The 17,000-nt window shown below is 46.1% G+C and overlaps 1 protein-coding gene across 4 annotated transcripts in view; it reads right to left on the bottom strand.

Moving 5' to 3' along the window:
- nfixb (nuclear factor I/Xb) overlaps positions 1 to 17,000 on the bottom strand; it is a gene marked incomplete at its 5' end in the record, with an annotated part of 137,564 nt that overhangs the window by 68,552 nt on the left and 52,012 nt on the right. For all 4 annotated transcript variants that reach the window (XM_079233637.1, XM_079233634.1, XM_079233636.1 and 1 more), the window contains one exon: positions 15,326 to 15,857. In XM_079233637.1, the coding sequence (XP_079089763.1) occupies positions 15,326 to 15,857 (532 nt within the window). The remainder of the gene's footprint in view (positions 1 to 15,325; positions 15,858 to 17,000) is intronic.

Below are 17,000 nucleotides of genomic sequence, written 5' to 3'. Positions count from 1 at the left end.
TGTGGCATCGGCCAAATACAATCTTGGAACCCAACTATCGCCTGAGGACGATAGCTTACATTAGCATTACATTAGCTTGAATAATTTGGACAAAATCCGGTCTCAGACGTTGTCTCACGCCTACATTTTTCCGTCTCAACTTGCTAACTGGGCTGTAAACAATGATGCACGAAAGAAGAAGTCTTGGTCGAGATAGCTAGCTACTATGTAACCCCGGAAATATTGTCTGTCGCTCCAAGAGGCTAAATTATCGCTGTCGGTTACATTCAGCCGGCAATAGCTACCATAAATCTTTTCAGGCCACCTTGAGGCAGCAGAAACAACATCGACGTGTCACATTCCAAGTTGATATGGCAAACTGTCTAGCAACTCATTCATGCAGCGGTTGAAGAGCAACATTCGTTTGGAGTCGTGTCTCAAGGTCACCTTGACAATGTAAGTCTCGTGCAAGTGTCTCTATAGCTGCTTTTTATCCACTATGTTCACCAGCTACATCGATAAATGTCTCCGGTAGGTTTTCATATCTTTTTTTTTGTCTTTCTGCGATGGTTGAAAGGTGCTTAAGAGTGAAACAGTAGTTGTGGGCTGTAAAAATCAAAACAATGAGCTGAAAGACACTAAAGTCCTCTGTAGCGCTGAAGAGTCAGGTAATAATTCTCTGTTGCATCGTTGCTACAAACGACCTTTTTTACTTTCCACACAGGGGCCATGTGATCTGTTCTATAAATATATAACCGCTTTAAAAGTTAGCTATTAGCACTGGATGAGCTAACAGCAGGCTATCTCAGAACTGCGAAGTGTTTCGGATACAAAAGAATACCCTAAAAACCCCTTCGTGCAGCCTTTGGTCGCCGTGGGCCGGGCAGGAGGACGGTGGTCGGCTAGCGGGTGGCTGCCGAGCTCTGCGCGGATGGAGAGCCAGGCCTGCCTGTTTGTATTGGCCGACTCGCAGCATTCCACATGTCTTTGTGCTTTTCAGCTCCCTGACCTCAAGAGACCCTCCACGCTACTGTAAGTTATACTCACACCAGGAGCACAGATGGATCAGGAAGGAACGCTCGGATCCTATTGGTGCCCGGACGGTTTCTACGGGCACGAGTTATGAAAAATACTGCCTTAACCCTCAAATATGAGTCTGCCCCCCCCCAGTCAATGAACATCTGCTGTAGTTTGAGGTGCTGCATAAGAAACGTCAGCATTGTAAATAAAGCCAATAAGGGATTATGTTATTTCCCTCATTCTTAACAAACACAATTAAATCAGCGGGCTGCAGTGACCCGTGTGGGCCGCGTCTCTTCGCTCTGACGCAACGCGAGAGGGGAAGTCATGGGGTTTCCACGGAAAATGAAATTAGGAGCTAACGAAGTTAGAGGTGCTAAATACAGACCGTCACTAACTGCCTGGTCGGGGGGGATAAAAGAGGAAGAGCCTGATTGCATCTCACTCCAACGGCACCCGCATCACAGTTTATACTGTGTGTGTGTGTGTGTGTGTGTGTGTGTGTGTGTGTGTGTAGCTTAATCATAAAGTCTTTAACCGGTGTTCGGTGGCCTCGTTCACCAGTATCCCCTTAAGATTAAAAGCATGAAGTTAAGAATGCCCAAACGAGAGTAGCCGGACCAAAAGTTTATAATGTTTGGTAATCAAGTAAAAAAATGCTGATAAATTATGTTGAAATAGAAAGAGTGTATGAAAATGTACTCCGTGGCATCTACATATGATCATAAATTATGTTGCAAGGTATTAAATAAAAAGGTCTAAACGGCTGCAATATTATATAAAACTATAGCGCTATATAAACTGTATTGTTCTGTCAAAGCTCCATACATGTATACAAATATTCAATAAATTACACTGATTCAATTCTCATGCGACAGAAGAGCAATAAGAGATTCATCCACTTGACATGCTTTAAAACTTCATAAGCTAGTTCTGCAGAGAGAATATACAGAGCAGAAAGTAAGTTTTCCTCTGTGTTCAGAGGTTGTTTTACACGACAAAGCCAGTAAGAATTTAGGGGACTGGGGTTATTAAAGTTCAAAAATCAGGTGTCAAATGCGCAAAATTTGGATTATTATTATTCTCTCAGAAACGTTTGGAACTTTGCTCCCGTTTCTGTTTTCCCGGCAGTTAAAGGGTTAAATGAGCTGAAGCTTCCGCCTTTTTCCGCATTTGTTGCTCACTTAATTATATGTTTTCCCTTTAATTTAATTTAGTGTTGTTTATCTATTTTTATGTGCAGTCTTTGTTGAGAAATACGACTACTACTACTATTAGCAATAATTAAATAGTCAAACATTACAAATAAAAGTGAACGTGCAGCCATGTTGAGTAGTGGATACAAAGTAACACACAAAAAGATGCTTTTACTCATTCAGTGTTAAAGTATTATAAATGTTTATTTAATGAACATAATGGAACATAATGATTGTAATTTGAATCCTATGTTATAAAACTGTAGGATTGAGAAAAATCTATTTCTATTTATTTTGCACAACCCCCAAGAGCAGGTCATAAGACAAACACATTCAGTGTGTTAGAGTGTGTGTTAAAGACTTCTCCCTGATACCGGGCGGCTTCACAAGCAGAGCCCGGCGCTGCGTGTTGACTCAACAGTGTCGCGGTCACCTCGCCCCGCTGCTTCACACTCGTGCCCTCGGCTGACCCCCCCCCCCCCCCACCCCCCCTCCCCCCCGGGGCGCCATGTTGCGCAACGCTCCTCCGTTTAAAAAAGGTGTGTGAAAAAAGGGCGAGGAGAGACGGCACAATAGATAAGAGAGAGGGGAAAATGTGGCATGCGCGAGACCGGGATGAGGCGCGGGGGGTGATTAGGGTGAGGGGGGGGGGTGTTATCGCCAAATTAAGGAACAAGCAGCGCCTTGGGGCTGATCTGAACAGGATCTGCCTGTTGCTGTCCCCGGGTGACTCGCTTCACTCATTTACCCGCCGCCGCCGCCGCAGGGTTTCAACTCCCAAACATCTCGTTAATTAAAGGTTGCTAATATGCAAATCATCCTGGTGTGTGTGTGTGTGTGTGTGTGTGTGTGTGTGTGTCCTTCTACATAACACTCTGTTTCTTTTTCCTGCATCATCCGAAACACCCTCACTTTGAATCAGCGTCTCCTGAAACCCCGGTAAACACACAGTTAAAGTTTTAAACATTCTCATATGTGTACGTTGAGAGCGCCGCTCGTAACAGAGAGGGCTCTGTTACGCCCGTGTGAACCCGGTCACCCCTTACTGTACGCCTGAGGGGCGAGGGAGGGGGCGGGGGTTATTTAACTTCCGTCAGTGGAATAGTAAATTACGGCCCACGATAAACAAACTGTACTGTCGTAAATCCTGGAAGCAAAACAGAGGCCTGACAGGTGAGGAGCGGGGGCAAAGAGGGGGAATGTTCCAGCGCATGTCTAGTGAACGAGTTACTCCACATATGAACGTGTGCAGGGAGGCGTGAAAAAAGGGTGGGGTTAATGCTGCTTTAATAACCTTATTATTGAATAACCCCAATAAAAGACAATAACCGTCAGACTCAGTCGACAACAGCTTGGAAAACAACGCACCTCCGTACAGGGGTCATACACATTTTGCCAGTGGATTCCATGACTTTAAACCAAATGTCCATGACCAAACATTTAGTGAATCTGGGTGTAAACAGTAAAAAGTGAGTAAATGTAGTATTTAAACTAACAATGAGAACACAAAGCATACAGTAAACCTTAAATGACACAAATGAATGAGACAGGCCTGGAAATAACCATTTTAAAATTCCATGACTTTTCCAGGTTTTCCATGACCGTAAAACAGAGACCAAACTTGCTACTCCCCCCCCCCCCGAAAAAACACACATATATATCCGCCCTTTGCCCTGGGGTTGTGTGTCAGGATGGTTTACGCACGAAAAGCAAACAGTCGTCCCCGTTGCAACAGCGAGAAGAGAAATGGATGTGGGTTTGGACGAGGCGGGAGAGGAAGGGAGCGGAAAGACGGAACGGGAGAGAGGCAGGGATCTGGGGGAGAGAAAGGGGGAGGAGGAGGGGAGAGAGAAGGGGAGGAGGAGGAGGAGGGGAGGGCAGCGTGGAGCGCGAGAGTGAAAGTTGTCATAAAAAAACGACAATAATAAGAAGTCTCGGTGCCACCCGGCGACCACATCAGGGCTTCTGTAATGACAGGCTCCGCCGAACACATGTCCACCGGAGTGAGAGTGTGTGTGTGTGTGTGTGTGTGTGTGTGTGTGTCCTTCTGTCAGAGCTAAAAAAGACATTACACTTTCAAAATAAATAAATAAAATGGCTTAGTTAAACCAGAGTAACATTATTCCCAGCAGCACATCATAGGTACCGCAGAGCAGCACAGAGCGGACGCATGCAGGCTGCTTTAGACTGGAGGTGCATGTGTACTTTGGGTTTTATAATATAATTATTTGTTTAATGGGAACATACATGTTGTGTTCAGGTTCATACTTGTGTCTCAGGTGTCTACCTGGACATGTTTACATGCTTAGATGTTTTTTCTCCTCCCCAAACTGTCTGAACATACCTGTGGAAATGCTCCGTTTAAGTGCCTGTCCCTTTAAGAAACCTTTAAAGATAGAAATCAACACAGTTTTGTGGAGCAGAAATGTTTGATATCTTCCTTCTCCATTTGATCTTTCTCACGGTTCTCCTCTGGGGGTCTGTCATAGCGCCGATATATTTGCTTTGAACTACACATTGGCATTGCCGGTTTCTGGTCTATGAAGGTCCCTAAAAACCTCTCTCAATCGCGCTCACGTGCCCGGCGAGTCCAAGACCGCGTCTCAGTCCCGGCTCCGATGTCAGACCCGTGACGGCACAGCGGCTGAATGTGGGGCAGTGGATCGGTTTCATGGCAGCGGACCGACTGAAGTAATGTGCACCACGCAGCCCCGGCTATCTAAAGTCTGCTAACATTAGCCGCCGTTAGCTCGTGATCGCTCGAGACCAAGTAAGGCTGGAGCAGAGGCGACACAGGTGCTTTTTCTATTGCTTATGAGTTCCACTTTGCATGTGTGTTTTTTAGGTTTGAAATCATGGCGACACAAAATGATGATTATTATGATTATTAGTATTTGCTGCACACGATAGAGGGAAATGTCAAGTGAATAAGTGGACAAGGGAGGTATTTCAATAAAGGACGCTTTAAATGCGCCACAGTGTGTGTTTTCCATCGACATCAGTTGTGACATCACTGATTGGGGTGTGGCTTGAAAGTGCCCGGCCATAAACAGTGACGCAGCAGTTTATATATTTCATGACTTTTCCATGACTTTAAACCAAATTTCCACGACTAAACATTTAGTGAATCTGGGTGTAAACATGAAAAAGTGAGTAAATGTAGTATTTAAACTAACAATGAGAACACAAAGCATACAGTAAACCTTAAATGACACAAATGAATGAGACAATAGTTTGATTAAAAGAATAAACATTTATATAGATGCCTGTATGCATGCCTGCTTATATTTTGAGCGTCTTTCTTTCAAACTCAGCGTAAAAGAACGTTTTGAACACATGAATAGAACACATTTCCATGACTTTTCCAAAACTTTGGGGATTTCATTTTTTTCAAGGATTTTTCCAGGCCTGGAAATAACCATTTATAAAATGCCATGACTTTTCCAGGTTTTCCATGACCGTAAGAACCCTGATATGTTATGTTCTCGCTTTAGCAGCGCCTCAAACACATGAGCGTCCAGCGCCGCTAGCGCGCCTGTTCACTGGTTAAGAGAGAGAAGAAGAAGAAGAAGAAAAAAAAGAAAGAGGAGCTTGCCGCGAAAGAAGCCAAGGAACAGTTAAATATGTTCCAAGAAAAACCCGCGAGCATTTCCAAAATAAAATCAGCAAAGTTTCACCCTGGAGTGTGATAAACTGTGTGTGTAGGACACGGCTGTTTACCAGAGCAGACCTGGACAAAGAAAAGCCAGACAGGCAGCAGTGGAGCGATGCAGGGACCCGAGCCCAGGAGAGAAAACCCTGTTCTTTTTCACAAACACCTTGTAGGAAAAAAGAGGCCTGACCACAAAAGAGGCTCTGTGCTCGAGGCTATTTCAGTGAAGAGTTCTAGCCAGGACAGATCCACAGAGAGCACGAGTGAGATGGAGAGGGAGAAAGAGAAAAGGGAGCTTTATTTGGTTAACAACTTCCACGAATCAGTGTGGGGGGAAGAATGTGTGTAATCTGGCTCTGTTTGTTTTGCATTAGGGTATAAAATATGTCGGGATTACTTCATCACACATCTGAAAGCCCAATGAAAAAGGAGGAGCAGGGGGAACCACGGTCTTTTTGGAAGTGGGGTTTTGGGTAACGTATCAAATGTGTCTCACCGAGACAGCGGCTTCAGGGAAGCTCAGAGGGGGAAAAGTATCTGAGCTCCCAAAAAAAGAGAGTCGCTTTTTTTGCAAACAGACAGAAAAGATATTTTGCGAAAAAGGATAAGAAGGTAGAGGAATGGTTGATAACTTATTGTGTAAGTACAACCCAGCCCTTCTACTTCTAGTAATCCATTACTTTGAGCTAACTATGGATACATTACTAGCTATTTTACCATTTATCAATGATGTTTTCTACTTGTGAAGCCATTCCTTTGGCTAAATACTAATAGTTAACTATTTCAATGTGCTTTCAACATCCACGATCTTTCCATGGACCATGTCTGCATGAAGTGTCTAAAAGTGATCACGTTGTTGGCCTCTTTAGTGCACTGGCATGATCGTGACCCTCAAGAATCCACGCCCAAAGACGAAATCTTTCAGTCCATCAGAGAGGAGGAAAGCTGAAGTGGATCACACACAGAACCCGAGGCCTTGGAGTGATCACGTCCGTCTGTGTTTCTAGGAGCTGAGCGGGAAACCCCCTTGGAGGTAGTGGGGCTAATGGGACCGCTCCTGATGCCTGTCGGTGTGGATGGTGTTTCGTTCGGGCTCGTTTTTACAGCCAGGCCCGGGGAGAAAGTGAACTCGGATGAAAAGAACAGAAACAATAAAAAGGAAGGAGAAGAAAGAAAAGAAAGAAAGAGGGGATCAGAGATGCTCTTGAGGCCAAAACCACAGATACAAATCTAACCGCAGAATGAAGGCCAGATTGCTCTAATTCACTGTCATCTCAACTATTTCTTTTCTTAATAGACGCCGAGGAGCGGGACATAAAGAGTCGCCCCCTATCCTCCCCTCCTCCCCTCCTCCCCTCCCTCCATCCGCCCACACCGCACTCCTCCGTTCAGATTTACTGCTCTTAAATTGTTTGCCCTCTGCTTTTAATGGCCATCTCTAGATCATCAGCTCTTAAAATAAACACAGGGGCTCACATTACCTTCTATCACCATTCCACTGAAGCAGATCTCTCTCTCTCTCCCTCTCTCTCTCTCTCCCCCTTTCCCTCTCTCTCTCTCCCTGTATCTCTCTCTCTCTCCCCCTCTCTCTCTTTCCCTCCCTGTATCTCTTCTCTCCCTCCCTCTCTCTCTCTCTCTCTCCCCCGAGCGGGCAGAAGAATGGAAACTCCAGTGGGCCTCAGAGGCCGGGTGGTCCTGCGTCTAATAATACGTCTAATAATCAGACGTTACCGCACGAAGGGAAAATAACAGAGTAGATGATCTCCATTCTGCCGCCGGAGCCGAGACCAGAACGAGTGAACACACTGAATAATAATACGTCAGATTTCAATACGCAGACTACAACTTCCTGAATTCAAATCAATCGCAGGTGATTTCTGAGCAGGGCTCCAGTCCAGGACCAGCGAGGGGAACCCCGCCGGGTCCTGGTTTTCCTTCTCTGCAGCAGGACAGCTGGGTCCTTTTTTTGGGGCACGTTCGCTTCGAAAAGTGTCCGCGTCTTCTGCTGGCGTCGCCGGCGCGAGGCCCGCAGGCATCAGGTGTGCCGGGCGAAGAGGGGATCAGGTGCCCGGGCGAGTCCGGGGAGGACGCTCACGTGTGCTCCGCCGTTTGTTGTCGCACATGAGCGGCTAAACGCACACTTCACACGCCGCGCTGCTGCATGCGGACGTGAAGAGAAGCCGCCGGGGACGCAGGCCCGATGTTTGCAGAGGAAAAAGCGGATCGCGGTTGAAAATTAATAAATAATGAAGCGGGAAGGGATGCTCATGCAGCCGTCCCACTCGTGTGCAACGGTCGTATTAGTGTGCGGACATGGAGCGTTTTTATACTTGTTGTGGAGGCAGACGGCCGTCACTCCCTGGTTTTAGGGTTTTTAGGGTTGTGTTTGGGGTCCTGGAGACCGCAGCACTGACGGATGAACATCACATGAATTTGAAAGATTTCGCTGCAAATTTGCTAAACTTTTTCAACAAAAAGGTTTTGCAGGAGGACCTACTGTTATTGACTATTTTATTACTCATAGGTTGTTACACCTACTAGGCAAAAGGAGCAATACATCACTTCAGACATGGCCGAACGTGTGATAGTTGCTCCCGTATTCCCTTCATCACATGTGCCAGCTCAGCCTGAGGCGAACACTTTGATGCTTCTCTATCGGGGGTTTTAACAAAAGGTCAGAAGAAAAGCAGAAAAAACATTTTGTTTTACAAACAGGTTATGTTATATACAGCGAGGCACAATGAGGGTTGAGAGACGTTTTTGGTTTCATCTCCCAGGTAAATGATGAATTACTTTAGAGGATCAAACTAATCCCCCTGGACGGCCAAATGTGTGAATAACTTAAATACGGGAAATATCGTCTCTAAAACTACAATTTGGCTTTTTTCATATGTCTCACTTGGTCAACGTCCAACGAGAGTGTTTTATATATCCACAAAGAGCATATGAATACGCAAAGAAAATCTAATATCCTTCCATTTGCCCCAAAGGAACCCAGACGACTCCTTTGAAGGTGGATTCGCTCCCACTGACTTCCAGTTAGCGCGTAGCAGCGGCCCGCGACCGACTCAAGCGGCTCTGGCAGAGCTCGGTGCTCCGGGTCGTCCCACACGGAGGACCGGCCCGGCCGCCCGCTGACACCGCTTGGATGTCGCCCAGGAAAGGTGCACCGGAAAAAATAAAATGCTACGTGACCATGGCAACACTATTCTGCCCATTCACAAGCTGGAGCGCGATCGCTGCTGTCGTTTGTGAGGTTTAAAGTCGACAACACACCGAGGACATAACCATATAAAATGTAGAGGAGCATAATATTTGACATGTGTTATTCTGATCGATAAATCCCAGACAAACAAGTGCAATTTGACTAACTTCTCTCTTCGTAATCTTTTCCATATTTCTACCGCTCACCAGGGAGGGAGAGAAAATAAAAACTGGGTTGTTATTTTATCTTTTATGAAATTTATGCGCCGAAGCTGCCAATAAGAATTCAAATGAGTGAGGAAATTATAGACGGGAGAGTTGAGCGCCAGACAGTTTGACGGGTATAATGAGAACGTTGCCGTCGGAAAGCGACGCCTGCGAAATGGACCCGGCCGTCCAGATGAGGAGCGGAGCAGCCGGTGATTTTATTTAATTGTTTTTTTTTAAAGCTGGACGTAGCGCCCCGCCCACAACGGCGTGTGAAGAGACCCGAGTGAGGATGGGTGAGTTTAGAGTGTCGCTGAGGAGGAGGAGGGTCAAAATCAGCTGAAGATAAAAAAGTTTTTTGGACCTTTTTGAGGCTACAGGAAAGTGCTGTGGTCCTTTATTCTCTAACGGCGAGTATAAAATCCCTCCCTGGACGTTTCTTTGTCCCCGTCAGACACAAACCAGTTTGCTTTATTGCGATTTCCTCGTCAATTTGAACGTTTGTGCCGGCAAAACGTGGAAGAGTGCATCAGTGAGGACGACGGAGAAAAGACATTTCCTGAACTTCCTGATGGATTTAAACACGCCACGCAGACGAGGTAGACACTACGACAGGGAAGCTCAATTTACCATTAAATAAGTAAAGAAATATGCACAAAATAAAGCAGGACCCCCACCCCTGCGACCCCATCCATTCACTCCTGTTATTTATTTCAAGGGGGAACAAAAGCGGGGGCTCTAGAGGTCATGGGTGGATCCATGCAAGAGGGAAGAAAGGAGTCCTGCTCCTGGTCCCGGTCCTGAATGGAGGCCTTTCACACGTAGAGAGGCCTGTTTGCTCTCCCTCAATAATGGCTCTAATTTTCTGATCATTATTGAGTAATTCCATCCAAGCCCCCGCGCTTAACGCTTCCTCCCATCACTCACGGCCCCTCGTCTTGTCTAGCACGCGTTAAAGCCATCAGACTACCTTTATTCCTGAGAAAAAGAAAAACCACGAAGACGACGTCAAACCAAAGCAAAGGAAACATGCAAAAGGCACGTCAAAATATACATTAATTCAGCGGCTTTTGGTATTTTTGGATGGGAGGGAGCGTCCACATGTGGAATCGTTCTCTCCTCTGATTGGAGACGAGCAGCGCTTCATCCTCCATTTTGTTTTGGACCTGAATCCACAGCAGCACCATCACACCGAGTAACAGTATTTGCTCCGCTTTAAAAAAAAGAAAACGGTGGAAAATATTTTGAAAGAAGGGAAAGAAAAAGAAGGAGAGAAGAACACTGGCCTGGTAACACGAGAGCCGTTTTATCCATAGAACCCAAAGCGTTATGAAGCTCGCCCTTTTTCTGGCGACGACAACAATAAATCCACAGGAGTGAATGTAAAGGGACGAGCAGGGGAAGAAGTGTTCAGCGAAACACGGGGATATAGGGGGTTGGTGGGAAAAAAATAAATATATATATATATATATATATATATATATTGTTAAAATGAGAGAGAAAGAAGGGGATCAGAAGGAAGGAAGTTGGCAGGGACTGTGTCGGTTTGAAAAAAGCTGGCACCTCCTAAACGGAGCCAGGCTCCGGGTGCCAAGCGCTGCCAACCAGCCTGAATATCTGCCCTCCCTCTCCCTTTGTTTCCTCCGTGGCATTTTGCATCATCTCTATTCTGCGCCTTTCTTTTCCACTTTATATCAGCGCCCGGTATCGTTCCAGCGGCCCTGACTGACGTTTATTACCCAAAAATGAGACAATACGGCCGACACATCTTCACAAAAAAAAAGTGTTCATTTCATGGATTTTATTGTGAACGTAAGAGGATTTTTTTTTTGTGTGTGTGTAAATGTTGTTTTTCTTTTTTAAATTTGAGACGTTTTTTAAATTAAAAAAAGCCACAAGGAGGCGGAGGAGGAGGATCGGCGGTTGTGTTCTGGCCCGGTTTCCTTTCTCCCCCGTTTGGGAAAGAGCCGTCCCAATTACAGGGCGGCCTCCCTCTCCGCTCCGCCGGGCCGAGGGAGCCGGTCGGGCCGAGCAGAGTCCGGCTGCCAGGGGAGAAGAGAGACGCTTTCGCTCTCCTCCGCTGTCCTCCGCTCTCTTTTAGCCCGAGATGCGCATGTTTTTACGGCGGGGGGACGGATTTCAGGCCTGGCGCCGGAACAGAGAGACGAGGAGCGCTCATGCAAATCTGCACGCTGAAACCGAACCCCCCACCCCAAAAAAAGAAAAAAGAAATAACACACAAAGAAACCAGAGGGGAAAATGTGCTCCTGTTTTGTCCCTGTTTTTTGGGGAGAAAATCCATTCAGGAACACAGTCAAATGAATTATATTCTACTGCACGTGTTTACTGTATCCATTCATGTTTTAATGCGTATAATTAAGCAAATGAGAATTAGATACATTTCTCTTTGTTACATGTCAGCTACCAAATATAAAAAAAAAGGTGAACTGAGCTGAGCTGCTAAATTGCTAAAGAGACACCATCGCGTTTATTTATTAACCTTAATTACACAAAATAATTAAAAACCACTGTACAGTGAAATTGGGGAATAAAGCTAATCCTTGTCACTTTCTGGTACGAGGCCTTTCTCTATTGGCGGAGCTGAGACCTGACCGTTGTTTCAAATTAGACTTTAATTCAATCATATACTCTTTTGTGTATCCCTCCCAGTATTATTCACTAAACTGGATAATTACAGGGAGTACGGAGCGGGTTGGCCCGCGACCAAGAGCTGCTCAGCGGTCCAGCCTATAGAGGGGCGGAAAGTTGAGAGAGATCATTTAAAATAAAATAACAATTAAATAAATAAAAAGGGCTTGCGTTTCTTTTGCCCGATTCATTTGGAAACCTCCGATCCAACTGGAATGATTCCTTATACACCGCTTTGCTTTTCTATTTTCTATCTTTTCAGTCTACGACACACACACACACACACACACACACACACACACACACACACACACACACACTGGGGTCTGTGTAAAAGCGGAGGCCTCTGTGCCTCAGTGCATATTTAAAAATAAAATAAAAAAAGTGTCATGGACGCCGTCTCGTCAAACTTTATTGGCCGCATAATTTTTCAAACGACAAAAAAAGCGCAAGAAACTTTTCCGTTGAAAAGTATCAGACCTGTTTTTACACACACTCACACACACACACACACACACACACACACACACACACACACACACACACACACACACACACAGATGCGTCTCTATTGACGTTGTCTCTCTCTCTCTTTTAATCATTAGGATTCTCTCTCTCCTTCACACATAACCTCACTGCTGCTGTGATCCCATATTAAAACCGGGTCGGTCTCCTCTTCATTATGTGACTGCATCTGATAACGCCGCCTCCCTCTTTGAAGCTCAGGATATTGGGCGAACCAGATGAGATGTGTGTTTTGATGGACTGCATTGAGTCTAGCCTCTCTTTGTTCGCCTCTATTTAAAAATATATATTCTGCCCGCCGATTGGGACATCGGGAGAAAACAAAAACACACTGATGGGTAAATGACCGTCTTAGCTGCGTACACGGCGCCACCTGGCAGAGTGTAACGCTTTCAGGTCGCCTCTCTGCTCCACCAGACGCTGCAACAGCGTTGCGTCATTACAGCTCAATGGAAGCTGCGTGGAATCGGCTCCGAAACGTGACTCACGCTGGACGGCACGGAAAAACACGACCCGATCCGGGGGGACTCTGGGTGAAGGAGGGGGAGGGGCCCAAAGCAGCCAACCGGTGAGCCCGCCTTTAGTTTGGGACGGACATGTGATCAAAGATGAGCTCAGACCGCCCGCGAAACATCTTTCTCTCTTTTATCTTCCTCCACAGAACTATTACCGTCACCATCGTCGGATGCAGCGGAAGTGGAGCAAAGACATTATATGGTTGTGTGTGTGTGTGTGTGTGTGTGTGTGTGTGTGTGTGCGTGCGTGCGCACAGGTATCAGTCCAAAGAACATATCAGATCGCTTGTGACCGCGGCCCCTCAGTCTATAATTGGACAAAAGCAGAGACACATACTACACTGTAGGGAAGCAGAGACAGGGGAGCGGGGGGCGGGTCTCCTGTCCTGTCAATCACGCCCCTTGCAGCTGGCGACAGTGACATCAGCGGGGACGAGAGAGAGAGAGAGAGAGAGAGAGAGGCGGCTGCAGTCCAACCGTCGGCGCGCTGGCGACCGATAGCTTCCGCCAAGACACAGACACCCTGGAAAGAGGAGCTAAGAATAAAACTGCAGCGCCGCCTCCAAAGGTCAGAGCGGAGCCAGAGTCCTGAAGCTAAACTCTGGTTCACCCCAGACCGCCTCCCGCTCCAACAAGTGGATGTTTTTGTTGCTTTTATCTCCGTTATCTCCTGATGTTGTCTCCGTCCACTACTTCATTTACGACCAATTTAAAAACAACAAGCTTATAGTCAACTCTCAACTGGGAAAACTGTTTTTTTTTGTGAAAGAATGCTCATATGTGCAAATCAAAAAGTATAAATCAGTCAGATGAAGGCCAGTGCAGCGTGTGCATTGGGGGGAAGCTGCTGGATCTGCCACACAGTGGACAAAACATTTAAATAATAGAGGCTTTACTTTGAGGGAGCTAATCTGAGCCGCGGTTCTTCCACCACGGCGCATTGTGGAACCCGGCACGCTCAAGCGGAGTTACACGGCGGGGCTGAAAGGAGCCCGCCGTGGGTTTGGGGGGTTCCTGCCGAGCTGAAGAATTGAGGTCCAGCGACTGGAGACCCGCGATAACAGACCTGACTCTACCTGCAGACACAGACGGCTGTCAAGCGGCTTCACGGGGGAAAAGGCAAAACGTATATATTTGCACATTCCTTTGCCCCGATTAGTAAAATCGGCACATTTGGAGTATTCTTGGTGTGTAAATATGATAAAATCACACCGAACAGCTCAACACGGGAGCCACTGTTTGTCCGACACACAAGACACCGGTACACCCGTCAGCAGCTGGTTCACCGGATTAAAAGCCAAGTTTCAGTTCTTTCTGTTTTTTACAGAATCACATGACACTCTGCACACCTCACAACAGTGGATTTGCAATGAATAACAGATGTGCTCAAATAGATTAAATGAAATGACAAAATATAGTATTTTTGTTTTATATTAGAAGCGTTTCAACATTTCTTTTTAATTATTTCACATTATAATTTATTTTAGTGTTGCTATTTGGTAAGAGAAAAGCATAAATTAAGGATGAAATTAAAGTATTAATATGTATGTTTTTCCCTTAGGAGAAAACAGACAGGTTTGTGTCCACATGACCGGAATATTTTTCGCCGCCTCTATTTTAACTCTGAGGCCGGAGCAGGGAACACATGTGCCGAATATGGAAAAGCAAAACGTCTCATAAACAAAAGCCGCGCCGCAGCGGACAGAAAAGTCTCAACTGTGCGTGTGTGTGTGTGTGTGTGTGTGTGTGTGTGTGTGCGTGTGCGGAGAGGCCGAGCCTGCAGACTCTCGCTGCCTCTTAAACTACCTGGGACAGAGCCAGCTGTCACTGAACTCCAGACCACACGCACACACACTCTTGCTCTAGATACACACCAATCTCACAATAACACACATGGATACCAAACACATGACACTCTCTCTCTCATACACACACACACACACACACACACAGAAACACACACACACACACACATATGCACATGCATGCACACGCACAGATAAACAGGCTCGCAGATGCTTTTGTTTACACATGGCACCGGAAAACATGCACATTTGGATTTGGACAAATTTGCGCGCAAATACTTGAACAAATGTACCAACGCAAACAGATCTCGGGGTAAACAAAGGGTTTAAGCCCGGCTGCCGGATTCTCAGAATCTCTTTAAAACCAGATAGAAACGTCTATTTCTTTTTTTTTTTTTTGTTAAAAAGATGATCTTCGGCAGACTGTCCCTTTAAATGTCATGTTATCAAAGCCTGGCATTGGTTCATAGTGGAGGAGGGGATGGGGGGGCTAATGTGTGACTCACATGCCAAAGTGTGCACACGAACCGACCTGTGTGTGTGTGTGTGTGTGTGTGCGTTTGCTCCACGTACCTGGCGAGTGGACGAAGTAGGCCAGGTAGAGGTCCAGCTCCTTGACCGCCACTCCGATGTGGTGCGGCTGCACGCACAGGCCGTGGTTGGAGCACTGGGGCGACTTGACCAGCCGCTCCCCGTCCGTGCTCTCCAGGGGGCTGCCCTTGAACAGGATGACCATCACCAGGTCCAGCCGCCACACCTTGTCGGCCTGGCGCAGGCAGTCGATGCGGCGGATCTTGCCCTTCTGGTCGGGGTTGGACAGCACGCAGCAGGGCGGCTTCTTCCCCGTGATGGTGAGGACAAAGTCCTCGCGGAACTCCGGCCGGATGTCCTTGCGGAGCTTGGCCAGCAGGCGCGAGGCCCACTTCTGCTTGATCTCCGGCTTCTCGCCGAGCAGCTCGTCCTTCACCGCGCGCTCTTCGTCCTTGGTCATCCTCTTCTCGTGCTTCTTGAAGTACTTGCGCTTGCGGGCCTGCAGGTTGAACCAGGTGTAGGAGAAGGCACGGACATGGGGGAGGAGGGCCTCGATGAAGGGATGAAATTCATCCTGATGGCGGGGAAGGAGGGAGAGAGAGGGAGAGAGAGGGAGAGAGAGAGAGGTGTGTTGTTAAGGAGGCAAAAAAAGGCTTTTAATTTGAAAGGGTGAAAATCATTCAAATAAAGCCATTGAGACATTGTTTAATGGAAAAAGAGGCAAAAGTGTTATCGTGAAAATGTAACAAAATATGAAAATAGATACATTGTAATTACAATATACTAGAATATCTATAAGAATCCAATAAAAAAAAAGCAATTCAAATAAATATAAAAATGGTCCAAATACCATTATACCAATAATAAAGAAATATCAATAAATACGCAACAAAATAAACAATAAATCTTGACTGTAATCATTCAAGACAACAAACAACAACAACAACAAAAAAGCACAAATTCTAATCCAGACGCAACAGAAAAGCTGAGCTAAGTTGCGCTCCCAGTTCTCTACCGCAAGAAGAAGAAGAAGAAGAAGAAGAAGCAGGAGGAAAAAGTTATTCCGCTGCACCGTAATACCTTCACTACATATCTCTGGGCAACAAAGCCCAGATCTCGCCACAGCGCTCCCGTGCCAGGGTTGCCACACACCGGTCGCTCACCGCCGCCAAGCTTTGCCGCCACGAGACCGCTGTTGAAATGTGCAGCTAAGAGATCGGCCATACCATGTCCTGTCTCTCTCTCTCTGCTATGCATGCAAGGGGGAGCTCCAACCACACTCACATTTCCACAACAAACTGAAAGCAGACAGAAATCACCACAGAAAACCACAGTGTGCTAGAGGAAGACAGACGGCCTGGTAGTTACCATTTTGCACTCTCATCATAAATTTGGCACAGCGTTTAAAGTGAAAAAAAAAATCTCCTGCACCAGTTTTTTTTTTTTTCTCTCTTTCCTCCCGCGCTCCCCAACGTAAAGCAAACGCTGGTTTGGCAGGCAGTGGAGTTAGTAGATGGGGGGGTAAAAAAATAAATAATAATTAGCAGAATAGGCTGCTCACTAGAAACAGTGGGCCAAAGTTTAAAACAAAAAGCAAGATTTTAAAGGAAGGACCAAAAAAGAAAAAAACTAGTAACAACAAATATTGTCTAATAAAAAGAGAAATGTTATAATATTAGAAGAAGAAGAAAAAAAAATCAACAACGGGATGGATGCA

This window comes from Taurulus bubalis, assembly GCF_910589615.1.
Source record: "Taurulus bubalis genome assembly, chromosome: 17".
In the NCBI taxonomy this organism is placed as follows: domain Eukaryota; kingdom Metazoa; phylum Chordata; class Actinopteri; order Perciformes; family Cottidae; genus Taurulus; species Taurulus bubalis.
Note: the sequence above shows the minus strand (reverse complement) of the source record. Positions and strands in the feature narration are given on the sequence as shown.